The sequence below is a fragment of the Macrobrachium rosenbergii genome, chromosome 35 (assembly GCF_040412425.1).
Source record: "Macrobrachium rosenbergii isolate ZJJX-2024 chromosome 35, ASM4041242v1, whole genome shotgun sequence".
NCBI classification, from domain to species: Eukaryota; Metazoa; Arthropoda; class Malacostraca; order Decapoda; family Palaemonidae; genus Macrobrachium; species Macrobrachium rosenbergii.
The window spans coordinates 2,348,504-2,374,706 of NC_089775.1; the positions used below are offsets into that span (position 1 = coordinate 2,348,504).

General features: G+C 45.8%; 2 protein-coding genes across 2 annotated transcripts in view; one reads left to right on the forward strand and one right to left on the reverse strand.

Annotated features, from left to right (window-relative positions):
• Positions 1 to 15,910, forward strand: part of ash1 (histone-lysine N-methyltransferase ash1) — a 54,086-nt gene extending 38,176 nt beyond the window's left edge. The window contains 13 exon segments of the mRNA XM_067134066.1: positions 3,230 to 3,438; positions 3,991 to 4,864; positions 4,867 to 6,323; positions 6,821 to 7,019; positions 7,022 to 8,370; positions 8,372 to 8,983; positions 9,136 to 9,302; positions 9,474 to 9,700; positions 10,066 to 11,742; positions 12,098 to 12,236; positions 12,578 to 12,917; positions 13,388 to 13,846; positions 14,201 to 15,910. Coding sequence (XP_066990167.1) covers positions 3,230 to 3,438; positions 3,991 to 4,864; positions 4,867 to 6,323; positions 6,821 to 7,019; positions 7,022 to 8,370; positions 8,372 to 8,983; positions 9,136 to 9,302; positions 9,474 to 9,700; positions 10,066 to 11,742; positions 12,098 to 12,236; positions 12,578 to 12,917; positions 13,388 to 13,846; positions 14,201 to 14,341 — 7,850 coding nt within the window. The 3' untranslated portion in view covers positions 14,342 to 15,910.
• Positions 15,911 to 18,614: 2,704 nt separating this feature from the next.
• Positions 18,615 to 25,903, reverse strand: Zip48C (Zinc/iron regulated transporter-related protein 48C). The gene is made up of 9 exons (XM_067133939.1): positions 25,774 to 25,903; positions 23,647 to 23,784; positions 22,401 to 22,635; positions 21,879 to 21,966; positions 21,381 to 21,577; positions 20,950 to 21,019; positions 20,324 to 20,422; positions 19,528 to 19,686; positions 18,615 to 18,880 (listed from the first exon to the last, which is right to left on the reverse strand). The coding sequence occupies exons 2-9, from the start codon at positions 23,752 to 23,754 to the stop codon at positions 18,802 to 18,804; spliced, it is 1,035 nt and encodes a 344-aa protein (XP_066990040.1). The 5' UTR covers positions 23,755 to 23,784; positions 25,774 to 25,903; the 3' UTR covers positions 18,615 to 18,801.
• Positions 25,904 to 26,203: the final 300 nt, after the last annotated feature.

Sequence of the window (26,203 nt, forward strand, 5' to 3'; positions counted from 1 at the left end):
GAGATGTTGAATATTGTCCTGGGTTTGTGTCCTGTGTGTGTGGGTATGGGTATGGGTATATACCCAGGGCATGTATGCAATGCCGTTAGCCTTTTAAGCATACTCTATTTAAGCATTCTCCCCCTCTCTCTCTCTCTCCCCCTCCGCTGTGGCTTTTTGTGGGTCTCAACCCTTACGTGCAATTGCTTTCTCTCTCTCTCTCTCTCTCTCTCTCTCTCTCTCTCTCTCTCTCTCTCTCTCTCTCTCTCTCTCTCTCTCTCTCTCCCCTTTCCTATTTGTCATGCTAATGAGGCCTTTGGGGGTGAAGTATTGCCCAAAAGGCGACTTTCTTCTCCCATCTTCGGTTTTGCTTGTGACGCCCCTACGGGTATGGAGATGGGTATGGTGCCCAGCCACAGGTCCTAGTTGGCGTTGCAATGCCCAAGGTCAGTTTAGGTAGCTGCAGAGATATAGAATTCTGAAAGGTGAGCAAACATACAAGTGTCCAAAGGCGTTCCATCTATGTGGCCAAATTTCTGTCCTAGGTGTACAGTGGTTCCTTAGTGTCACGGAATCACCCCCCCCCCCCAGGGGGTGCCCCTAGGGGGGGCGGGAGATGGTGGGTATGGTGCCCAGCCACAGGTTGCAGTTGGCGTTGCAGTGCCCGGGGTCAGTTTAGGCGACTTAGAGGCTTTAGAATGAACAGATTTTGAGACAAGTGTCCCACTTTGGTGGCTAAAAATTTTACGTGTACCAAGCAACTTTTTTTTTTTTTGGGGGGACGCCCCCACTGCCCCCTTGCCTAAACTCCGTATCCCAAAGCAAGGAAGGTTGGCCCACCCACCCCCCGCCCCCCTCCCCTCGCCGAAAATTCGTCTCCCGAAGAAAGGGAAGGAGTCCTTTGTATACATTGTGCCTGATTCATACGCCATGACAGGCGCTAACAACCATCGTATTTTACCAAAGAACAACCCCTTTTTGGGCGGTTGTGGTTGTTTAATGGTGATAAACGAATGTTGTGATGACTCTCGTAATTTCCTTAGTGGTCTTTGTGGCATAATGAGTTGTGATGATGGTGTAAATAGTGAAAATGATGGCGGTAATGGGGATTGTTGTTGTTGTGGCTGGAGGTTGTTGGCAACTTTGCCGACTCTTGTTGCCGTTTGCGCGCGCAGAGGGAATGTTTTTGTTTTTATTATTATTATTATTATTATTATTATTATTATTATTATTATTATTATTGTTATTATTATTCCAGTATTGCAAAGTAAATTCTCTCTCTCTCTCTCTCTCTCTCTCTCTCTCTCTCTCTCTCTCTCTCTCTGTCACATTAAATCCGCTGTTAGCCAACGGTCATCGGGTTCTCTCTCTCTCTCTCTCTCTCTCTCTCTCTCTCTCTCTCTCTCTCTCTCTCTCTCTCTCTTTATATATACACTTCTATTTGTGAACAAATATTCCTACGAAAATCTTTGATCAAAACCTCTCTCTCTCTCTCTCTCTCTCTCTCTCGATGCCCCAACAGCAGCCTTGGCATTGCCATGAGCTGTCTGCAGTCTTCAGACAGCAGGGCTGTTTTGCTGTACTGTGGCGTCTAGACGGATAATTCCTGTGACAGAGAGAGAGAGAGAGAGAGAGAGAGAGAGAGAGAGAGAGAGAGAGAGAGATGTGGGGATTTAGAATACAGATATATTTTATTATATTGATAATAAACTATACATAATATATTCGTAATATAAAGTCATGGTTTTGTCCAGTGAAAGTCATAGTTTTATACAATGAAAGTCGTGTTTTTATCTAAAGAAAGTCGTGTTTTTATCTAAAGAAAGTTGTGTTTTTATCCAATGAAAGTCGTGGTTTTGTCCAATGAAAGTTCATGGTTTTATTCAATGAGAGTCACTTTCATCCAGTGAAAGTCATGGTTTTATCCAAGGAGAAAGTCATGGTTTTTGTTTTTATCTAAAGAAAGTTATGTTTTTATCCAATGAAAGTCATTGTTTTGTCCAATGAAAGTCATAGTTTTATTAAATGAGAGTCACTTTCATCAAATGAAAGTCATGTTTTTATCCAATGAAAGTCATTGTTTTGTCCAATGAAAGTCATAGTTTTATTCAATGAGAGTCGCTTTCATCAAATGAAAGTCATGTTTTTATCCAATGAAAGTCATGGTTTTATTCAATGAGAGTCACTTTCATCAAGTGAAAGTCGTGGTTCTATCCAATGAAATTCATGTTTTTACCCAATGAAAGTCATGTTTTTATCCAATGAAAATCATGGTTTTGTCCAATGAAAGTCAGTTTTACCCAGTGAATGTCACTTATCCGGTAAAAGTTATGATTTTATCCGATGAAAGTCTTGGTTTTATCCAGTAAATCGTGTGAAAGTCTTCATTGTGTCAGACTATAATTCTGCATGAAAGTCTGAAATGTATCTTTGAGTAATTAATGAAAGTCTTGGTTTTATCCTGTTATTTGTGAGTCATGAATAAACTTTCTCATTTTGAAAGTTTCTCTCTCTCTCTCTCTCTCTCTCTCTCTCTCTCTCTCTCTCTCTCTCATTCTGAAAGAGTGCCCGTGTGTCTTCTAGGTCACCTAAGTATTATTAGATCAGTGTGACCCAAATACATGAGATGTAAGAATGCGTGTCCTCCTGTGTTGCTCTCTCTTTCTCTCTCTCTCTCTCTCTCTCTCTCTCTCTCTCTCTCTCTCTCAGAACCAAAAAGGTTGTCGTGTGACATTGAACCCAAAACGCGAATCTATTTTTGATCGCGTTTATGATGTCTTCCTCCCTTGGCACGGTTCCTCCTCTACGCACGTGGGCATAACTGGGGTGCTAAATTAGGCCCTGGAGAGAGAGAGAGAGAGAAAGAGAGACTGCATTCACGTATTTGTAGCTTTGGAAGTTTCCCCCAAGTCCACCTTTAGTGCCTTACACTTATGATCTCATCAAAGACCTCATCATAGGACCCAACACTTGACATTGACCTAATTGTCCTAAATCTCATTTCCCATTCCATCCTCATCGAGTAATCCTATTGTCAGCATCATGCATCATCAGTCCTATCGTGACCAAAATCTCCTGTCCCATTCCACGCTTATTGAGTAATCCTATTGTCAGCATCATGCATCATCAGTCCTATCGTGACCAAAATCATGTCCCATTCCACGCTTATTGAGTAATCCGATTTGTCAGCATCATGCATCATCAGTCCAGGGTGGTGGAGTCCCATTCCACGGGAGTAAGATGTCAGCAGTTCCTGCAGCATCTGTGTACCACCCGCAGGGTGGTCAAGGAGAGATGAGAGTTCCTGCAGTATACCACCGGTCAGTAGGTATCAGCGGGGCCAGCGTAGGCGTGGCGGCAACCCCCACCTCCCACCAGCACATCGACCACGATGAGGAACAGCTTTCCCGGCTTGCCCACCACCTCTCGCAGATCTCCAGCGACCACGACGGCCTTCAGGTGAGTATTTGTCAGTCTTCGTCCGTTAGTCTGTACGGTAGGCCTTGGGAAGTCCTGTGATGACTGTAGGACCTCGACAGATGTTACGGGATTGGGCCTTTCTGATCGGTAATTGAAAGACCTCTCGCGGGTAGCCAGTGATGGTGACGGTGTTTGGGTATTTAGTTTTTGTCTGTTGGGCGTTTTGGGAAAGTTGGCCCGCTTAACGTCGCGTTAAATACCCTTTCAGGCCTCAGAAGTTCTGTAATATCAGTAAGCCCACATCTTGAACAGACACTCAGATGGTCTGGCCTTTCAGTCTGTAAAACCTGCACTTGAATTGAAAATATCTAATAGCCGACACTAATTCCACAGAGTTCCTAACCTAAATTGAGCTTTAATTTACACTTAATATTCAATATTATAGATATATCTAAAGGTGTATCACATGTAAAATGGCAGCACACAAAAATAATCATGATAGGGTATCTGGTACAGTATGTAAAGTAAGTCCACCAAGTTGAGGTCCTGTAAGGCGAGACGTTATCATAAAAAGTACCACTTTCCTTCCAGGTTTTGGACCAGGAGGACCTGGCGGCCCTGTTGCCGGACGTGAGCAGTGGTAGTGGACACCAGGATGGCTCTTCAGTCTCCCTCGATGGCTTCACAGACGACGTGGTCGTTTCCCGGACCGGATCCGACACGGACGGGGAGGAGCCGGGCTCCGACGTGGCCGGCGACGAAGAGGAAGAAGAGGAGGAGGAGGAGGAGGAGGAGGAGGAAGAGGAAGAGGAAGAAGAGGAAGACGAAGATGACCTCCCCGACGTCATAGTCCGGGAAGCCATCAACTCGATGGCCATCGTCGGGGAGGAGGCGGCTCTCAAGTTCAACACCGTCCTCATGGACGACCTGGAGGACGTGGAAAGCCGGAGTAGGTCCCACCACCATCACCACCACCACCACCACTCCCAGACGTCTCAGGCCCAGGGCAGAGGGACGGCTCACCACCACCACCACCACCACCACCACCAGCAGAGGAATGCCAAGAGCCCCCGGGCGGAATACCGGCAGAGGGAGGAGAAGGAGAGCGGGGACAAGAAGAGGCGCTCTCGGGCCCCTCGGCTGAGCACCGTGGGGAAGGAGAGCACCGGCAACCTGGAGGACGACCCGGACCCTCCGACCATGCCGGAGTTGGAGAGCTACGTCACCTTGGACTGCAACGTTTCCAACGTCTCGCCCGACAGCGGGATCCAGAGCGTCACCGGCTCGCCCCTACACCACATCGGATCCCCGCCGCAGCACAATTCTCCGCTCTACAGCAGCGGGAAGAGGGTGGACGGGTCGGGGACCCACGCCAGGCCTTACTCCCCTCTCGCCCCGCAAGATTCCCCGCCCCCTCCCACCCTACAGCCTGCCGTCACTCCGCCCCACCTGTTGAGCTCACCCCACACGACTACGACTCGCCCAACTCGCCCCAGATGCCAGCTCTCAAGTGCCAGATCGACCCCCCTCCTCTGCTGCTGGCAGACTCTGCCAAGAGGGACAGCACCCTGCAGGAGCAGGGGACGTCAAAGAAGAGAGGCCGTCCCAAGAAGGACCCGGACAAACCGAGGAGGCCCAGAGGAAGGCCCAAGGGCTCCAAGAACCGGAGCCAGAGGCCCGCCGAAGAAACACAGGACCCCCTCGACTTGAAGAACGAATCCCGCAAATCTTTTGAAAGGACCGACGGCTTTGCTTGCGAAAGGACCGAGCCTGGCGGCGGCGGCAGTAGCATCAGCAGCGACCTGCCCGTCTTGACTGGCTGCAACGACGAGTCGTGGAGAACGAACGACGACGACAGCGAAGACCTCCCGCCTCCGCCAGAACCCATTCCTCCCCTAAGGCGTGGACCTGGGAGACCCAAAAAGGTTCCCCCGGTGTTAGAGCCGAGCGTTCCCCTCCAAGAAGCCCACATGAAGAAAGTACAAAACGAGCACAAAGCTGCCGAGTCTCCTTGTGCCGACGACAGTGCCAATCATTCTAGTGCCAAGTCTCAAGATCCGTTAGTTAGTTGTACTCCATCCAATTCTGTAAATAATAATAAAATTAGGAAGCCAGCCGCCGACAACATACTCAAGGAGAAGAGGCCGGTCGGCCGGCCCAGAAAGTACCCCAAGAGAGAGGACATCAGCTCCGCGAACAACAACCTGCCTTCCACCGCCGCCAGCAAGAAGTGCTTCAGCGAGCGCATCATGCACAAGATCATCAACGAGAAGGTCCGCAACAGCGAGAAGTCCGACAAATTATCTGTCCGCGTCAAGGACGGTGGCGCGGAGTCCGTGGGGGACCCCTACGCGTTCTGCGACCAGGCCGGGCTGGGGATGCAGGGGGAAGCGGGGAGCGAGGAGAGGAAGCGCAAGAAGACCCGGACCAGCGAGGGGATACCCACGGAGGGGAAGAAGCGGCGAGGCAGGAAGAAGGAGCTGCCGGCCATCTTCGAGAAGGTGTACGGGAGCCAGGAGCTGCGGACCAAGATCAAGAGCGAGAACGGCAGCAAGCCGTCGGTCTGCGCCGTGACCCTGCCCCTGAAGCAGATGCACAAGAAGAAGAAGAAGAAGCCGAAGCACTTCAAGAGCAAGCACAAAAACATCGTGGACCCGGTCTTCCTCGCCGACCTGGAGGACCTGACGCTGGGCATTCAGCAGTGCTCGATCTCCAAGGTCCCCTTCGTCCTGCAGACCAAGCCCGGCGAGGTGCTGCTCCCGTCGATATTCCGCCTGAGGAAGGTGTCGTTGGCGGCGGCCAAGAAGAGGAGGGGCAGCGAAAAGACGAGAACGAGCGACCGGGAGTCGGGAACGGAGGGTGAGAGTGGGAAAGAGAAGTCGTCCGGAAAGAGGAAGAAGAAGATGCAGGAGATTCCTAAACAGGTGAGGAATCGGGAGGACTTTTTGGGGTTTTGTAGCCGTCCAAAACGTTCTTTAGTATTAATGGCATTACGAGAAATTTTTCCATTTGTATGAGGTACTTTTCTTCATAAGAGTTCAAGGCCAAATTGTTTTTAAACTTAAAATCTAGTCAACTGGTAGATTTCCACATTGCATTCCATGAGTTTTTAGTCTTCTTTTACTTCATTTTATGTCCCATTTCCACGGAAAAGAGCGGACCCTTTCTTGTTAGCATTTTGTGATGGTTTTTCCTTTTGAGATTTCATGGCCCAATTGTTTGTTGAAATTATTCAAAAGATGGAACAGGCCCACAGAGGCCATTGACTTGAAATTCAATCTATCTAAGAATATTATAGTGTTAATTAGGGAGAAGGAAGAGGAGTTAGAGGGAAATTCAGAAATAAGAGATCTCGCTTATTAAAAAGAAAATTAAACGAATAAATTATAGTCTTTTACACCATTTTACGTCCCGTTTCCAGGGGAAAGAGCGGACGGAGGCGAACGAGCAGAGGCTGCCGCTGAAGAAGCGTCACCGCCACATATCCACGGCCGTGCCTGCGATGCCCGAGCCCCCGAAAGTCGAGAACCTGAAGAACGAGGTCGCGGTTGCCAAAATGGCCGAGAAGGAAGTCCGGACCGACAAGCCAGAGAGGGAGAAGTCCGAGAAGATTGACCTGAGGAGGAGAAGTGTACCCTACCAAAGACACCCCTGAACAGCGAAGAGCCAAAGTCCATAGCCATAGAGAGCAAGATCGCGGAGCCCCCCCGCGAGGAAGCCATGCGCAAGAAGAGCGACGAGCCGGTGACTCTCGGCAGCAGCGCCATCGCCGGCGCAGAGACCGTGCCCAAGACGGCGGCGACTCCCGTCGTCAAGGAGACGACCGTGAGCGTCGTGGACATCCTAAGCTTTAAGGCCAACGAGATTGAGAAGGATAACGAGACGCCTCCTGCCATATTAAACGTACCTGAACCCAGCCTGAACAAAGCGGTGGTGGACCCAGTCGCGAATGTGATAAGAGAGCCGACTGCCCCTGCCGCCGCGAGTACCGGTGAACCCGTGGAGCCGCCCTCCTCTGCGAGCCGACCCGTCGAGCCGTTACTGAGCGTGAGCTTAGAGCCGCCTATGCCAAAAACCGTTGAGACTCCGATCAAGGAGGCCATAGAACCCTTAGTGTCTAAACCTGTAGATATTACTCTAAGTAAGCAGATGGAAAAGAAGGAGCAACCCGTACCGGTGACAAACGAGGTGGTGATTTCAACCCGGACCGCGACAACCACACCAAAGAAACGACACAGGCTGGAGGTCGACTTAGCCAACACACCGACGGCCAACACGAGAGCCACTTCGAACCTGACGAAGGGGAAAGCGGACTTGCCGAAAGCCAAAGAGAAAGAATCCCCGGTGAAGACGTCTCCGTCTAAGACCCCCCGCGGGACCAGAGACCACCCGGGAGTCGTCAAGGAAGCGCCGCCCGTGCTCGCGCCCGCGAAACCGACGAAGCCGGAGGAGGAGTTGCCGCCGAACCCCGCGCCTGTCGTCGAAGCTCCCGTGGCGAAGCCCGAGGAGAAAGCGGAGGAGCTCAAGACTCCAGAAGTGAAGGAAGACAGCAACGAAGCGGTTAAAGAAACGGCCGCTGCCGCCGCTGCTCTTCCCGTTGTGCAGCCAACTCCGCCTCCTCCTCCCCAACCTCCTCCTGCCGTCGCGTGCGAAACGAACGACCTCTCCAAGCACAACTCCGGGACCCACTCGGACAGCGACATACCCAGCGAACACGAGCCCCTCTACGAGAGTGATCAGAGCGGCTTCATGTCCGACAAGGAAGGTCCCAAAGAAGTCCCGAGGAAGGTGCCCCAGAAGAGAAGGAAGAAGAAGAGGGAGTTGCGTTCGCCAGTTCCGAAGGTGACCGACAAACCGACACCAGCGGAAGTCCCCGAGGACAACGAGCCGCCGCCCGAGAAGCGGAAGAAGAGAATGAAGAGGCGGAAGACCAACCGCACCGGGTTCCCGACAGTCAGGCGGAAAAAGCGAAAAGCCCAAGGACCCGGAGAACGGGGAGCAGAAGGAGAGCGACAGCGAGGAAAAGGTTGAGGGCGAGAAGGGAAGCGTGAGCACGGAAGACCTGTCCGGTGAACAGAAGCCAAACAATCCAGAGGCGGAGAAAGTCGCTGAGAGCGACGTCAAGCCTGCCACCGAGGCACCAAGTGACTCGGCAGGCAACAACGCCACGACCACCTCGGAGAACGCACCTTGCAAAGGAGAGGCGACCGAGGAGGAGAAGTCGTTGGAGACCGCGCCGCCCAAGGCCGCGCCGAGGCCGAGAGGGAGGCCCAAGAAAATCAGCCAGGAGAGAAGTCAGTCATCCAGAACGTCGTCGAAGTCCCCCTCGCAGTCTCCCGAGAAAAACACGAAACAGCTGCGAGAGTCATTGCGGGACAAGAGGATGGCCAACAGAGCGGCGAACGCGTCCGGCGGAGAGAAGAAGTGCGAGTCAGAACAGGACGAACAACAGCTGGAGAAGATTTTGGAGAGGGTCGCAACCGGCATTGGAGGGAGGACAAGGAAGAAGAGGGACCTCAGTGAAGAGAGTGCGAAGGCCAATCAGTCGGAAGGAAAGAGAATGAGAAGGCACTTGGAGGATGATGTAAGTACCTTTCTGCTTTGGTGGGCGAGTGACGTCTTTTGTCGTCGAGCTTAGGTGCCTGATGATATTGTATTGTTTAACCACGATTTGTACAAATTTACACAAACCTACATCGTTAGACTTCTTGATTTCACACCCGACTTTCTCGTCAGATCGAGGACATGGACGCTATCATCCTGTCGTCGGAGAGTATGCCAAGCAGCGAGCCTCCGTCGGGCGACGAGAGCAGCCGCACGGTACCTGGCAAACGCAAAGTCCCCAGATGGAGAAAGAAGTACCTGGTTGCCGGCCTATTCTCCGATTACTACAAGGAAGAAGAGTGAGTTGTGTGGTGTTGTTAACAAGGAGTACCCCGTAGGGAATCCTTGTAGGCTTTTAGTTATTGTCGTTAACCTTTTAGTTCAGGAAAAGCATCTCAAGATTCATGAGAATCGGTTAATTCAAATAACGTACCTGTCGGTCGTAACTGATAATCGTCATCTCTTCGCAGGCCCAGACGGAAGAACGGGGAGATGCTCCTGCCTAAGAACAAGCTGACGTACGACCCCGAAGAGCACATCCACGGCCTCCTGCCTCCCCCGTGCTACTGCCGGAAGTGGTTGAGGGAAAGACAAATCGACTTTGTCTTGCCTTACGACTTGTGGTGGCTTCACGAGCACAACATGCTGCCGGGGAGGGACATCGTGCCTTCGTGGAATTACAAGAAGATCAAGTCAAGTGAGTATGAGGTGTTTCTTCTTCTGTTAGGCTGCAATGTTGGGGTAAAGTGCACGATTGCATTGACGTTATTTTTATACTTTATTTTATTTTCTTTTGCAGGAGATTAAGTCAATACTTAACCCTTTTGCAGCCTTTTACATTTACTTACAAAATATTTTGAAGTACAGCATGGCCTGGTTGTGCAATATAAGGATAAGGTTTATGATTGCACTATACACTAATTCGTACACTTCATTTTCTTTTGTGTGCTGAAGATTTAGTCATTATTTACACTTCTGTTAAGCCTTTAATTAGGGTTCGTACAATGCTTACCAATGATTTTGCTTTGATCACCATACTCATTCAAAACACTTACTTTGCAGACGTTTATTACGACGTAAAACCCAACCACGACTACGAGATCCAAGCCTGCAACTGCAAACGTCCCACCAAGCCAGGCGAAATAGGGTGCAACGACGACTGCATCAACAAGATGATGCTGATCGAGTGCTCCCCCCAGACGTGCCCGGTCGCCGAGTACTGCAGCAACCAGCCGATCCAGAGGCACGAGTGGCGCACTTGCCTGCAACGCTTCATGACTCCCAACAAGGGCTGGGGCATCAGGACCACGGAGAAAATCAAGGCAGCCTCCTTCATCCTGGAGTACGTCGGGGAGGTGGTGAGCGAGAAGGAGTTCAAGCACAGGATGCAGACCAAGTACGCCAACGACACCCACCACTACTGCCTGAACCTGGACCGCGGGATGGTGATCGACGGCCACCGCATGGGCGGAGACTCCCGCTTCGTCAACCACTCCTGCGACCCCAACTGCGAGATGCAGAAGTGGTACGTGAACGGGCAGTACCGAATGGCCCTCTTCGCCCTGAAGGACATCGACGAGGGGACGGAGTTGACGTACGACTACAACTTCTCGCTCTTCAACCCGGCCGAGGGCCAGGAGTGCAAGTGTGGTTCCGAGAACTGCCGCGGCGTGATTGGTGCTAAGTCCCAGAGGATCAACGGCATAGTAGACGACAAGAAGAAGATTCCCAAGAAGGAGATCGGAAAGAAGCGTAAACGTGGCACAACAGTGGAAGCCGAAAGCAACAGCTATTTACCCCGTCCACATTTCACTCCAATCAAGCCACTGTCTCACCAGCAGCAGGTGTTCATCCTAACGCACAGGTGCTTTTTGATTCGCAACTTAGAGAAGGTCAAGAAGTCGAGAGACCGCCTCGCCCGCTGCCCAGAAAAGAAACCGGAGGACGTCTTGGACGACCAGGAAGAACCCAGCACCCGAGTGGAGAAGTTCCTGACTCACTTCACCGCCCTGAACACCGCGAGGTCCGTTAAGACGCGGCGCCTAGCACAGGCGGAAGACGATCCCGAGATGACCAGGTTGGCCAAGCTGGCGCAGATCTTCAAGGACATCTTCGACAAGCTGGTTGCTTCGAGGGACAGCAAGGACAAGCCCCTGGCCACTCCGTTCATGACGCTGCCCTCGAAGAAGAAGCACCCGACGTACTACGTGAGAATAGGTGAGCCCATCGACCTGGCCATCATCGAGAAGAACATCCTGACCGGGCACTACATCACGGCGGAAGCGTTTGACCGCGACGTCATGCGGCTCTTCGCCAACAACCTCCGGTTCTTCGGGCGGAACACCGAGGTGGGTCAGATGGCCGTCGGCCTGCGGAGAGTCTACAGCGAGTGCAAGCTGCAGTTCAAGCCGCTGCTGGAAGAAGTCTTGGGGGAGGACGCCCTCCCCCCGGCGTTCGCAAACTCCAGCCCCAACGAGGAGTTCGAGGATGAGGATGTCATCCGCTGCGTGTGCAACCTGCACAGGGACGAGGGCGTGATGATCCAGTGCGAGAGGTGCCTCGTCTGGCAGCACTGCGATTGCATGGGCGTCACAGACTCGCCAGATCACTACCTGTGCGAGGAGTGTTCGCCCCGTCTCATCTCGCCCGAGGTGCCCATGAATCCGCAACCGCCAGACGCCCCCAAGGACCACAAGTACTTCATCACGCTGCTGAGGGATAATCTGCAGGTGAAACAAGGTAAGATTACACTTCTTTTAAAGTCAAAACTGACTGAAAATTGTACTTATAAAATCATTAGACATCTCTCGAATGTAAGGTAAGGTCTACGCTTATTTTATGTCAATTAAAACTTTTTAAAATTAAAAACTGACTGAAAATTGTACTTATAAAATCATTAGACATCTCTCAAATTTAAGGTTAGATCTGCACTTATTTTACATCGATTAAAACTCCTCTCACAATCAAAACTTAGCAAAAACGTCAATCAAAATTCCTTTTAAAATCAAAACTGACTGAAAAGATTACACATAAAATAATTAGATGTCCCTCCCACGTAATACACTTGTAATTGAAACTCTCTTAATGTCCGCAGGTGACAGCGTTTACATTTTGCGAGATCGCCCTGCCCAGAAGTCTGGGGAGAGGAGACAGCCGGCTTATAGACTCATCAAAGATGTCAAGCCACATGACCTCCTCATCTTCAAGATTGAAAATCTGTGGATTGATGAAAAGTACGTTCACAGGGATTACCGTCTTGTATTCTCATTAGGTTGTACAGTACTTTTCCCGTTGGGTAAGAGGGTATTGTAAATTGTTAGCAAAAATAAGTTGAAACATCAGGGACTTGCAACTGAAATTGTTTAAGGTTACACAGATACATTTGTATGAATTACTCTTGTATTCTCATTAAGGTTGTATTTGCCAGCGGGGTAAGACGGTATTGTGAATCATTAGCAAAAATGAGTTGAAATGTCAAGAACTTGCAACTGAAATTGATTTTTTAATGGTAAACAAATTAGTCTTGCATATCAACCCATGATCACAGACCTCATTTCTGATCTTTCCTTCACAGGGGCGACAAATTCGCCTTCGGCCACCACTACCTGCGCCCGCATGAGACGTTTCACGAGCCCTGGCGCAAGTTTTTTCCCAACGAAGTCATCCGCTCTCCCTTGTGTGAAATCCTGCCCCTGGACATGGTCGTCAACCACTGCTGGGTGCTAGATTTCAACAGCTATTGCCGAGGGCGCCCCATAGGCGCCCAGGAGGACCACGTGTACATCTGCGAGTACCGAGTGGACAAGGGAGCTCGCGTGTTCTCCAAGATCAGCAAACCAAAATACCCCATCTGCATCAAACCGTACGCTTTCATCACCTTCCCCGAGAGGCTGCGACCGCAGCGCACGTACACAGTAAGTTGGAGGCTTGGGGATGATTTCCTGGTACTTTTAAAAAGGTTTGATTGTGATTTAGTAGAGTCTAAAAGATTTCTCAGATGTGGTTTAAGTTTAGGGTCATTGTACAACATTTCTGCAACTTGAACAATGTTGTTTTTCATGTATTTCGAAGAGGGAAGTCTCTAAACTTACTTGATATGACAGTAATAACCTCTGAAGGCAAGACGATTCTTCCTTTGTAAAAACTCCAAAAGGAAAGACGATCCTTTTGTAATAACTTTTAAAGGAAAGGCGATTCTTCTCTTGCAATAACTCCGAAAGGAAAGATGGTTCTTTTGTTATAACTTCCAAAGGAAAGATGATTCTTCTCTTGCAATAACTCCGAAAGGAAAGACGATTCTTTTGTAATAACTTCCAAATCAAAGACGTGAACTAGTACAGAAATTGCCGAAAGAGCCCACTAACCCTTTCTCTCCGTCTTCCAGCCTCACGAGGTGATATCGAGCAGCCGAGGGCGCAGCAGCGGAGGCGGAGGTGGGGGTGGAGGAGGAGGAGGAGGAGGAAGCGGAAGTGGAAGCTCCAAAGATTGCCAAGGAACGGAAGACAGGTTGTGCAACTACACCTCCAGCGTCGGAAGCAGCAGTTCGAGCAGCAGCAGTAGCAGTTCGAGCAGCTCCAGCAGCTCTAGCAGTTGTCCTCCGAACAATGGCGCCACCACGAGCGGTGGTGGTACCGCCGCCGCCGCCACCAGCAAGCAGAGCACCCCCGCTGCCGTCGCCGTGACGAACGCGGCCAGCGAGGGCGGGGGGGCTGGCGGCTCTGGCGGCGGCACTCCGGCCAACCCCAACAGGAGCGGCAAGTCCAGGGGAATCCAGCCGCTGTCTGACGAGATCGACGACCACATTCCGCTGGCCACCTTCAGGGCCGAAGCCACTGCCCAGAAGGTAGGGGTCGCCTAAGAGGTCTTTATGCAGTCTAATGTATATATATTTGTAAGTCTTAATGATGAAGTCGTAGTCTTTTTATTTTCGTTAAGAATTTCACCTGTACAGAGTTGGAAATGTTATCCTCATGCATGCGCTGTAGGCTTTACTCGAGAGGCCCCTGAATGCACTCTTTCATTCCTTTTGCTGTACCTCCGTTCACCTTCTTTCTTCCACCTTACTTTCCTCAACCCTGTCTTGCAGCTAAAGGTCTTCCTCCTGTTACACCTCTCAAAAAAGCCTTTCCACTCTCAACATCCTTTTCAGCACTGAGTTAAAATCTTGCCAAACGTTAACCGACACTGTCCTTTGCAGCGCGCCAAGAAGAGAATACGTGTGAACAGCGTTGCAACAAACCTGCTGAACAAGATGCCCACCAAAGGGGCCATCGACTTGAGCTATCTGCTCGAGAACAACAAAAGACAGAGGAAGAAGACGGCAGCCTTCGCCTCCTGAGAGTGGCTGATTGGCTGGAACGGCCACCTCACACTAAAGGAACTTGAGTGGCAGGACTAATGACTACGCAGCGGCGGTGAAGGAAGTGCCGGCGTGGGAAAGAATCGTCGCCGCCTCCCCGCGGGCCGGGCGAAGACGCCGGGGCGCACCGCCGGACATTTCTTGGCCATTTTTTATTTTCCTTTCTTGAAATGGTGCTGAAGTTGAGAACAGTAGTCGAGTCATTTCTTATAGCGTACAAAGTCAAAGGTGCGTCCCGCGCCTTGCCGCCCGCGGGAGGGAGGAACCGCGGCGTTCCCCGAAGGCGCGGAGCGGAGCGGAGAGAGAAGTTGACGATCAAATGCTTACCTAAAAAAGATTGCGTTTCCCGGAGCCGACTTCGGGCCAATCTCCTTTCAAATTAGCTTTAACTGTTAAACCTTAAGTTCGTGTGACAATGCGACTTGCGACTTGTATGATGAAGTGTGAAAATGTGAAGATTTTCCTTTTTTTACTTGGGTTCAAATGTCTTACGTAAGTAGTGAATAAAGATATGCTCCAATTGTTCAAAGACAGAGTAACGAAAACTGCAGATATCTAGAGAAGGGGCCAAAATTTCGACTTCGGAAACATTTACGCAGTGTAAATATATCAAGAGAGTTCCAGCAGTGACTTGGGCATGTTGAAGAAGGGGTGATTTATTTTGGTATATATTTGTAGAAAGTTTGTGTCATATTTCAGGTGTAGTGGATCTGACAATGAATACATCAGAAATGATTCCTATGGAATGACGTACAATGTAAATATTTGATCAAATTGGTCTGATCATTTTTTTTTGTTTGTTAGAAGAGAGTCAAAGGTTAGCCTAGCCTGTACAAGCCTGATTCATATTATTAGTGTAAAAACAAAAAATCGTCTTTGTAAAGTTAGTTGCTGTGACGGAGTTCTCGTTGGACGTCTGGTAGATCTCTTCGAGTTGGAAGTTAGGATGTTCGGTCGTTGGGTAAACTTCGTACTGGTGAAACTTTGACAATTTTGAGAATTAAAACACACACAAGCTTGTCTCTGTACGTAGACGACGGTCAGTCTCTAAACGCCGGGTGCGACCGTACTTAAAAATTCCGAGAGCAGGCCGATGCTTCGATGGAGGTCGTGGGCAGGTATGTGAACATATCTGCGCGGCACCCGGGCACATCCCTTTTGTACACTGGCCGTTTTTAAGCACTCGAGCAAACCCAACGTTGTCGGGAGGTCTCTCTCTTTTCGGAGGCACCCTTTTTAAGTGTACATAGTCATTTTAATTTACATTTGAACGGCAGTTTCTTTTATAAAATATATATATATATATTAGAGAGAGAGGGATCTTCACCACCGCTTAGCCATCTGCAGCAAATGAGGACGGCTTCTAAACGGGAAAAAAAACACACACACAAGCAAGAGAGAGAGAGAGAGAGAGTGATTATTAAGTACGTCGGTGAGTCGCTCGAGCGCACCCATCTCCCAGAAGATAATTTGCTTTTGTCGCGTAAGAGTACAAATGTTTTTTACTAGCCTATTTGAGCGAGAGTTAGCGCGAGCGCGAGAGAGAAAGAGAGATAGCAAGCAAAATGCTTTTTTCCGTAGGATAACTAGTCATTGAATGTCCTTCCATCTTATAGTGAAACCCCCCATCCCCACTCGTCCCCTAACCCCAACACACACGTACAAGTACGTTGAATTTTGAGGTAGAATTTCAAGATGGCGGTATCAGATACTGTATTCAAATGCCGAGAGTATGTAATACTCGCTGAGAACAATTTTCGTATTGTAAATTGCGCTGTAAATCAAAAACGAAAAAAAAAAAAGAGAGAGAGAGAGAAGAATTTTGTATAAAAAAAAACCTTTTTGCAAAAAAGAATTTTTGTATATGTATAATCTTTGATCATAAGTACAAGGATTTTTTAAGTTATTTCATTGAGATTTTTAATATATATACTTTTAATAATGAATTTTAAAATAGTAATAATAATATTAATAAGAATGATGATGATGATGATGATAATAATGGATTTAACAGAGTCAGTCTTCTGGTTTCCCCTCGATTGTCTGTACATATTGCTTGAGAGGAGAGCAAAGGAAGAAGCAGAAAATGCTGTGCATTGTGTGTAACATATAGAGAGAGAGAGAGAGAGAGAGAGAAAAAAAAAAGGACTATTTTTATAATAACCTGTCAGGCAGCTTTTTTGTTCATGTTGTTACGAACGGTGTTGTACACACCTCTTGATGTTTCTCCAAATGTTGTGTTTATGTTTGCGTGTTTGTCTGCGTCGCTCGCTCGCTCGCTCGTTAGGCGAGGGATCGAGAAAGAGAGAGAGAGAGAGAGAGAGAGAAGGCCTAGAACATATACGTGGCCATCGGCAGTTTTTTATTTTTTTAAGAAAAAAGTAAGAGAGACGTTCGCGTCGTCGGACCGTTTCTCGCTTTCTCGGTGATGCCTCTTTTATTTTTACTCGTTAGAGTTTTCGTTCGTCTTATTCGTCTCTCTCGTTGGTTCCACTGTATCAGACAAGGCAGGCGGCGTTCTTTGGGGTCAAGCGAATTTTTTTTTTTTTTTTTTTTTTTTTTTTTTTTTAAGCCAAACAAACTCACTGTTGCGTTTCACGTTTCCGTTGAACATTTGTCGGTCAGTCAGCAGACCTTTCCCAGTTATCATTATCGTTTTCCCTCGTTTTTCGGACGTAGATAAATAGGTTGAGATTTCATCGCGGAAACCCTTTTAAGTAGGACTTTTAAGACAAAGCAAATTTATACAGAACGAAATATTGCCATTACGAGGATTATTGTTGTACGATACATTGCTGTACAGAAGTTGAGATTATGATTAATGTATAATGCAATTACCTTGTTGTACAGATTATTCTCCTTCAGAACTTTCTTCCAAGAGAATTAAAAACAAAAAAACAAAAAAAAGCAGCTTGCATTCCATGTGTTCCCCCCAACCCACACAAACCCACCCACCCCCAATCTTTCACCCCGGTTCCCCCGCCCCCGACAAACCCATGGAACGGGGCACGAAAAACAAGTTCGCGCTCCGGTATGGTACCACAGATCCTTTGGACGAGAGAGCGATAAAAGATGGAGAGAGAGAGAGAGGGGGGCCAAGAGAGAGAAAGTGAGTTCAGCTCTCCCTTTCTCTCTCCCCCTCTCTCTCTTTTTCTGTCCTTCCCGCCAGCCCCCTTCCTCTTCTTCTTCTTCTTCTTCCCCCCCTTATTATTACGATTGTCCTGCGTCATCGTCCACTCTACCTATAATTGTAGCGTTGTCTCCCAACATCTTTTTATCATCACTCACAATAGGGTTAAGCAAATACAACACTACCATTAGTTTTTGAAAGCTTTTTGTCGGTTATTTGCTGTCGAGAGTATCTGAGCATCGTTCTTAAATGAGTGTGTGTTGCATTGTCCAGTAGGAGGTATCATAGATAGTTAAGTGATAGGGGCCACATAGACTGCAAGTCGGTCGGTCTGGAGGTATTACACTATGGCCTGTGGTGGTCACACGGAGAGAGAGATAGAAAGAGACAGAGAGAGAGAGAGATAGATCCGCGGGCCTGTGTCACTTGCTATCGATGGGCATACTCACCTAAGCAGTTTTACAATTTGCCTCTAGTTATATACTTTGTTGTTGGGAGATCTTCTGTGTCATAGATTTTAAAATTTATGTTATCCTGTTCCCCTCCAGTTACCTTCCCCCCCCTCCCCTCCCCTGACCCTCACCCATCCATCCTCCACCACCTCCTCCTCTATTCCCCCCCCCCCCATGTACAAGTGTTGGGAAGGTGCATACCTCTTCCTCGTTTACAAGCAAAACCACTTTTTCACTGCGAGATTATTGTGCGTCGTTCAGCCGAATTCACACGAAATTTCTTCCATGCAATAGCCCAATATGCACCTTCCCTTATCTCAGGACATAATGTTCATTTGTACATAACCATAAATTTCATCTCGAAATAAATTATAATTTTAATCAGCTTGTCTCTTTTCATGTCCCTTTTCGGAAAGGACCGTCTGCTGCGGTGGGAGAACTGCACGTGCTGGTGAATGATCGTTTGGAAGCGCATCAGTTTGCAGTTGCTTTGCAGCAAGCAATGTTGATGGTCCCCAACACAAACCTGTATTTTACGTATTTTTAATGACTTTGAAATAAGACCTCTCTGATAGAGATTACAAGGGAATCCAGTCATTGCTAGAAGCCAAAAACAAATAATATATAAACTATATGATCAAAATTACCATAGGTCAAAAAATACAACAGATTAAAATCTTCCACAGTGTATTTACAATGGAATTTATAAAATATATCTCAAAAATGTTCAGAAGACAGGGTCGTCTCCCCCAAAATGACTATACATATAAAAATAGCAGCTGACACGAGCTGGTTATAAATCCATCTGCAGGCTATAAACAATTGATAACGGCTGTGGGAACGGTCCCCGCGAGACCTCACCCCAGGGAGACGTCCAAAATCATCATGATCAGGAATCCGACAATGCACCACGCAGAAGCCAGCCTCCCGTTGCCCCTGTGGGTGGAAGGACGGAGGACGTTAGGAGAGGGACGGTGAAATTTAGGCTAGTGGCCGACTCCAGTAAGGGTACAAACGGTTGCATCTAAGGGCCTATTGGGACGTACATCAGGCTATGATCTATGGTTACAAGCGTGTGATGGAATCTGTAACTGAATCTTGGTTAAATAATGCTTTAATATGACAAATATGACACGAGATTAGTTCAGTTGGTTTCTGTTTCTTAAATTTACTAAAACCTCATGAATTATACACTTTTTTTTTAATGACTACTGACTTGTATGAGTAGAAAAATGAGTAATTAAACACTTTTAATGAATATTAACTCAAAACGAGTGGGAAAATGCTTCTCGTAACAGGTCATACAAATATTTACGTAGTACACATCCCAAGAAAACTTTGCAACATAAATTTACTTTACAGTATAAATTAAAAGAAAAAAATGACAATCGGTCTTATATTCTCTATGTTTTACAAAGTTAAAAGTATTCTTTATATTTTACAAGTACTTTACAAGGTTGAAAGCCAATCCGTCCTGTAAGAAAAGTCAAAATTCCACATAAAAGCAATATACAACTATACCCATTAGACCAACAAAAAAGGAATTCCCTCGACAACCCCAAAGACAAGAGCGTAATCCTTACTCCGCCTGCGCCTCTGGTATGATATCGTCAACGACGACGAAGATCATCGCGCCAGCGGCAAATGCCAGGGCGTACGGAAGAACCGGCTCGCATATCGAGATGGCAACCGCCCCTAAAACTCCAGCTATGGGCTCCACCATTCCGCTCAGCTGCCCGTACCTGTGGGGATTAGTGGGTTACTGGTGCTATCCTTGGCTGCACAGTCGAGGAACTACAGTACGAATATATTTACAGGGACTACAAATATATTAAGTACAGGAACTACAAAGTACAAGAACTACAAATATATTTAAAATAAAGAAACTATGAACATTTATAAGTACAGAAACCTACAATTACTTGTAAAGTACAGATACTACAATACATTTAAAATACATAAAAATGTTTAAAAGTACAAAAACTATGAACATTTCAAATTACAAAAACTACAAATGTACTGAAGGTACAGAAAGGTGTACACACTGAAAATAAAAAGGCATTAAAGGTACCCTACAGATTCTACAAAAGTTCTCTTGCACAATTTAGCAAATATTCTATGTTAACTGACTACTAAAAACACTTATACCTGAATATTTTAATAGTTTTATCACAAACACTCCTTCTAGTCATGAAAATGATATGAAAATACAGTAATTTGTGAATAATTTCTCTATGAAAAATATTGCAAATGGGCCCATTTTCTGCAATGTGTATATACGTTTCATAGAGAAGTCGGCAAATAGACAGAGGTCCACTCTACAGTATTTCTCAAGTCTAATTAGACCCGGTAGAGAAAAAATGCTCTTATAATACGTACCAAAACGACCACCACAGCGAATGCCCTGCGCCCCTAAGCGGTAAGCTCACCGCCATGCCCTCTGGGAAGTTCTGAATGCCAATCCCAATGGCCAGGTTTCTGAGATGGAGAGGGGATTGTAGAATGACAGCAAGAGAAAAGGACTTACAAATCTTTTCCATTATCGAAGGATTTGGTCGGAATTAAGACGATTAAGCAATTTTAAATGTGACGTACGGTACTTTACAATACCCTGAACGCTACAGAGAATAAACCTGACTAAGTGATGTCCAATAAAAGGTTTTATCAAGTGAAACAAAAAGTCAGTTAAAGTACTTGAAATCCTTACTATACACAAATCATTATACTTGATGCCATAAAGGTCAACTGTACATAAATATAAGGACAAAATCCTGCCAAAACAGTCCATCTATAAGTACAATGCTTAGCCCTGCTGTCTTGCAAGTGTCAGCTGACAGAAGTTTCAATTCCTAACACTTGTTCAAACCATCTGAGTCTTATTTCCCCCTTTCTGGACAAAAATTTGAAACTAAATGTATACTTTCTAGTGATGAAAATGCAATATATTTCACAAGACCTCTGTGGGTCATTCAAGCTTGTCAAAAAGAACAAGATTTCTCCCTTACTTAGCCTTGTTGAACGAAGCAAGTGGCGTTTTACCAACGGCCCCAAAACCAACGCCAACAGCTAAGCCCTCTGCGAAAAAGACAGGTGACAGATAATCTTCATCTTTTGGTGAAATCGTAAAATATATAAAGGTTCATTTTACATTTTTATGGTTACAATTCAAAGTTGGTCACATTCAAGAACTACACGGAACTAATTAAGTTACTTTTACATGATGTTTTTATGACAATTTACGAAACTTAGAAAACAATACCATCAAAACTCTAATGACTAAAATATGATGAAAAACCTGTCAATCTTAGCTTGCAGAAGCTGTAATGATGAAAAGATAAAATCAGCAACATCAAAACGCACAAGTTCATCTTAAAATTAGTGTAAATAATAAAAATAACCTAATTCTATTCGCGGGAGGGGACAGAATCAAACGCACCAGGAATGTTGTGCACAGTGACGGCAATAATCAACAGGAGAATCCTTCGCCATTGCATGTTCTTGTTGCGAGATTTGTGGTCGATCAAGAACCCGTCGTCTTCCTCCAGGCTTATCCTGTCGACGGATTCGCGTCTCTTCGTCAAGGTTGATTTAAATGGCGCAGTGAATAGGAAAATATAGAATTTAGGCCGAGCGCTGGGGAGGTCATTCAGCAAGGGTTGATATTAAATGGCACCTTTGAGTGAATAAGACAAGTAAGATGGAAAATGGTGAAAAATTAACATCGCACTGATGGCGCTAGCCCCCCTCCGGGGGCGCAGCGAATAAGACTAAAATGAATTACGAGTCTGTACAGTGAACCTGTGCTGACTCTGACTAAATGTACCATATATTCAATACAAATGAATTGACTCTGCATTACTGCAATCAACTCGAAGTCCTTATCTAGTCCAGCACAAGTGAAATAAAATATTTCAACAATTTAAAAATAATATACTAGCACTCACTTGAATAGGTCTCATTATATGATGACGATTGGTGGTAGTCGTACCTTAGGTCGTCATTTTTCTTGCTTGACGAAATGCCTGCAAGAAACAGAATAATCAGATAATTAAATGATTATATGGTTTAAGCATGGATGGGAGTTCACTGTATATTAATCCATGGTTTTTAGTCATTTTAATGTTACAGAAGTTTCTTTAACACCCATAGATAGTTTTATTTTATTAGTCAGAAAAAGGGTTCTTCTGCTACCCAGCTGTAGTAAGTATTAAAGACACCTGTTGTTTGTCCCTCACTAACCCCAAAAAATATCTCAAATGAACAAATATACTGCATATTTTTATACATTGTTAGATAAGAAGAACTATAGTGTGAGCCAATAAAGTTGAATACTGTATGTATACACAAATACACCTAAGAGTCACTACACCTGTATAACTTAATATTCAAATACACCTGTATAACTTCCATGGAAACAATAAAAAATACTACAACGTGAAAAAAACTTAAAACTGACTCGGAGCAACGCTGAGAGAGAGGAAATCCGTGGATCCCATCACCTGGTCGGCCCCATACACGAAGAGAGCGCCGGCCAGGAAGCCCACAGCGACCGGGAAGCAAGCCCACTCTCCCTCCGCGCCGTAGGATCCGGACGTTTCCGCTATTTCTATGGCCGGTGCCAGCAGGGACCAGAACGAAGCTGCCGTCATCACGCCTGCCGCGAATCCCAGGCTGCTGTCTAAAACCTTTCTCTGCAATGGGAGGAGTTTTGTGAGGTTCCACAATGCTTTTAAAATATCAAAAATCTAAATATCTGCTGTCTAAAACCTTTCTCTGCAATGGGAGGAGTTTTGTGAGGTTCCACAATGCTTCTAAAATATCAAAAATCTAAATATCTGCTGTCTAAAACCTTTCTCTGCAATGAGAGGAGTTTTGTGAGGTTCCACAATGCTTCTAAAATATCAAAAATCTAAATATCTGCTGTCTAAAACCTTTCTCTGCAATGGGAGGAGTTTTGTGAGGTTCCACAATGCTTCTAAAATATCAAAAATCTAAATATCTGCTGTCTAAAACCTTTCTCTGCAATGGGAGGAGTTTGTGTTCCACAATGCTTCTAAAATATAAAAATCTAAATATCTGCTGTCTAAAACCTTTCTCTGCAATGGGAGAAGTTTTGTGAGGTTCCACTATGCTTCTAAAATATCAAAAATCTAAATATCTGCTGTCTAAAACCTTTCTCTGCAATGGGAGAAGTTTTGTGAGGTTCCACAATGCTTCTAAAATATAAAAAATCTAAATATCTGCTGTCTAAAACCTTTCTCTGCAATGGGAGAAGTTTGTGAGGTTCCACAATGCTTCTAAGGTTCAAAAATCTAAATATCTGCTGTCTAAAACCTTTCTCTGCACTGGGAGGATGCTTCTCAAATATGAAAAATCTAAATATCTGCTGTCTAAAACCTTTCTCTGCAATGGGAGAAGTCTAGTGGTCCCATAATGCTTCTAAAATACATAAAATCTAAATATCTGGTTTTTTTAGTCCACGTTGAAAAAAATTAGGAACTTTGCACAAAAGGGCGAAGAAAGAGCAAATATTGGTGAGTTTTCATTGCATGACAGTGACGAGAAAGAGAGAGAGAGAGAGACCAACTAGCCTACTTAATGAAATTCTTAAGATGATAAATACAGTATAATGTCTGGAAACAAAAGCGAATTTTAACTGACACAAAAGATTTTAATCATAATTCAACGTAATTCACACAAACCTGGGTTCCGGCAAGTAGGAACACCACCGCAGATCCCGCTGCCGTCAGGCCCCAAGTGAGCAGCGTGCCCAAGAGTGCCTGAAGCACCGGAGACGCTCCCTCGATCATCGTGTTCGGTGAAAACGAGACGGCAGCTACCTGGAACATGCGAGTTCTCGTTAGGCCAAATTCCACTCGACTACAAGCACTCACAGGTCAAAGCAATGGACGATCAAGTTACTACGACCAATAAAGTAAAAAAGGGAGGGGCATCGAGCGACAGAATCTGGGGATTCTTGATTTTCCAGGAGAAAATGTGAGATTAGGAAGCTTGATAGGAGTTACTTTCCAGATATGGTTGCATGCAAGAGCAATTAAAATAATTTACAACCCTACAACCTCTCCAGCATGACTGTTGAGTGAAAAATGCAACCACAAACTTATTATTATTATTATTATTATTATTATTATTATTATTATTATTATTATTATTATTATTATTATTATTATATTATTATGGCATCTGTTTCATAAGTTTGTAAAAAATTTAAGATTATTATTATTATTACTATGTATTATGGCATTTGTTTCACAAGTTTGTAATAAAAGTTATTATTATTATTATTATTATTATTATTATTATTATTATTATTATTATTATTATTATTATTATATTAATGAATTTACAGTACTTAGATCTACCCAAAAAGGGAATTCTTGAAGAACAGACTACCTATACTTAAAAAAAAATTAAAAACCAATGAAAATTTAAAAAAAAATAAAAAATAAACTCTTAAGCACAAGTGATAAAATGTCAGACAAATTACAGCAACGCCATACATCGCTTCAAAGACTACAAACCAAAGACCAGGCTACTTCAGGCTAACGTAACGGTTTGTAGACAAACGCTGCATTAGCCATTACCATTAACCACTGCTATAACCCAGAGAAATGCCTTATTTTAGCTGAAGCTGCCTTAGATATATCTTCGCTTCGATGCGTTCAAGTTATGCAAATCATCGCTGTTCGTTGGCTGTGACATTCAGAAGTTAATTGATTTGGGTATTTAATTTAATATCACAGAACTTCGCCTTAAGCGTATTTTCAGGGGCAGAATAGTCGGGGCATTTCTCAAAAACGTCTCTTTCGCCCTAGTCAGCTTTGACCCGTTCTGCTCTACTACGTACCATAGGGCTAGTAACGTCGGGCTGGCCTAGCCTATGGATTTCGTATCGGAAATTGTGCGAGAAAGTTTAAATTGTGCGAAAAAAGTTTAAATTTTAGATCGTATCGGTTTAATTGTACCCAAGGCGGTAAAAGTGAAGAAAAGTTGCAAGAACTATATTCCCACAGAGATGCATCTCAACCTAACCTTCCCTTAGCCTGATTTATCCTTGGGGTGCTGTACCCTGACCTGACCTGACCCAGGGGAGCCTTCCCTTAAACTAACTTACTCTAGGGGTGCTGTACCCTGACCTGACCTGACCCAGGGGAGCCTTCCTTTAAACTAACTTACTCTAGGGGTGCTGTACCCTGACCTGGCCTAAGGGGGCTTCATCCCTTATTTGACCCCATTGCTAGCCTTCCCTTACATTGACTTATCCCAGGGTTACTGTACCCTGACCTGGGTTGGCCCAAGGGGGGCTTTGCCCCCTCCCTTGACCATGACATCATACATAAATGACTAGTGTGTGTGTGCAACCATAAGTAAACCCTTAAGTAATCTGACCCGACATAATCCAAACTGACCTGACCTGACCTGTACCCTGGGGTAGGGGCATCGGCACGGGGGTCTGTCAAGCTGCCGTTATTAAAGCTGGGCATTCCAAAGCTCCCTAACAATCACTGAGGTCCTGGGGGCAAACCCCCTAATTCTGGGGCCGATTTTGGGGGGGGGCATTCCCCCCGTACAAATATACCCCTATGGTACGGGTGGGCATCTCAGGGTACCCCCTACAATAACAATAAACTTAAAAGAAATAAATTTAATTAATAAATCTAAGGACGAACCCCCAGTCTCGGAGCCATAATAGGGGGGCTCGCCCCCCCCCAAATACACGCATACCCCATTACCATGGGGTATGTGGGCATCCTCAGATACCCCTAACAATATATTCAAATAAACTGAATAAAAATATATATATTTACCACAACAAATCGGTCACGTGACCCTCAGAGCAACGGCGATAGAGGAAGGGGGAGGGGGGGCCACAATTGCCTAATTTCTGGAGGGGGTCATTTGGGGTCCACCTGTCAAAATACGCCACCTGGGACGTTGTTTACATTTAGCGGAGGCGTTCGGTTGTGACCGCTTGGATTATTCGTCGTTAAAAATGGACTAAAAAGGTGTTTTTACTCTGTTAATGTATTATTTTTTATTTAATTTAGTTTATATATATTTAATTTCATTTTATTTTATTGTATTTTGTCGTTAATTTGTTTAATTTCATTAAATTAAACAGGAATTAAATTGTTGACCGTCACCTGAGTTGAGGCGTTCAGTTACGATGGATTGGATTATTTATCGTTAAAAATGGACTAAAAAGGCTTTTATACTTGATTATTGTATTGTTTTTGG

What these genes read in the sequence shown, in the direction of transcription:
- Zip48C (XM_067133939.1), bottom strand. Translation starts at nt 23,754, where the DNA reads ATGATCGAGGGAGCGTCTCCGGTGCTTCAGGCACTCTTGGGCACGCTG. An exon ending in CTCTCTCAGCGTTGCTCCGA is followed by an intron (nt 21,967 to 22,400) that starts GTCAGTTTTAAG and finishes TGTTTCTTGCAG; the next exon opens with GCATTTCGTCAAGCAAGAAA. An exon ending in CACTGTGCACAACATTCCTG is followed by an intron (nt 21,020 to 21,380) that starts GTGCGTTTGATT and finishes TCTTTTTCGCAG; the next exon opens with AGGGCTTAGCTGTTGGCGTT.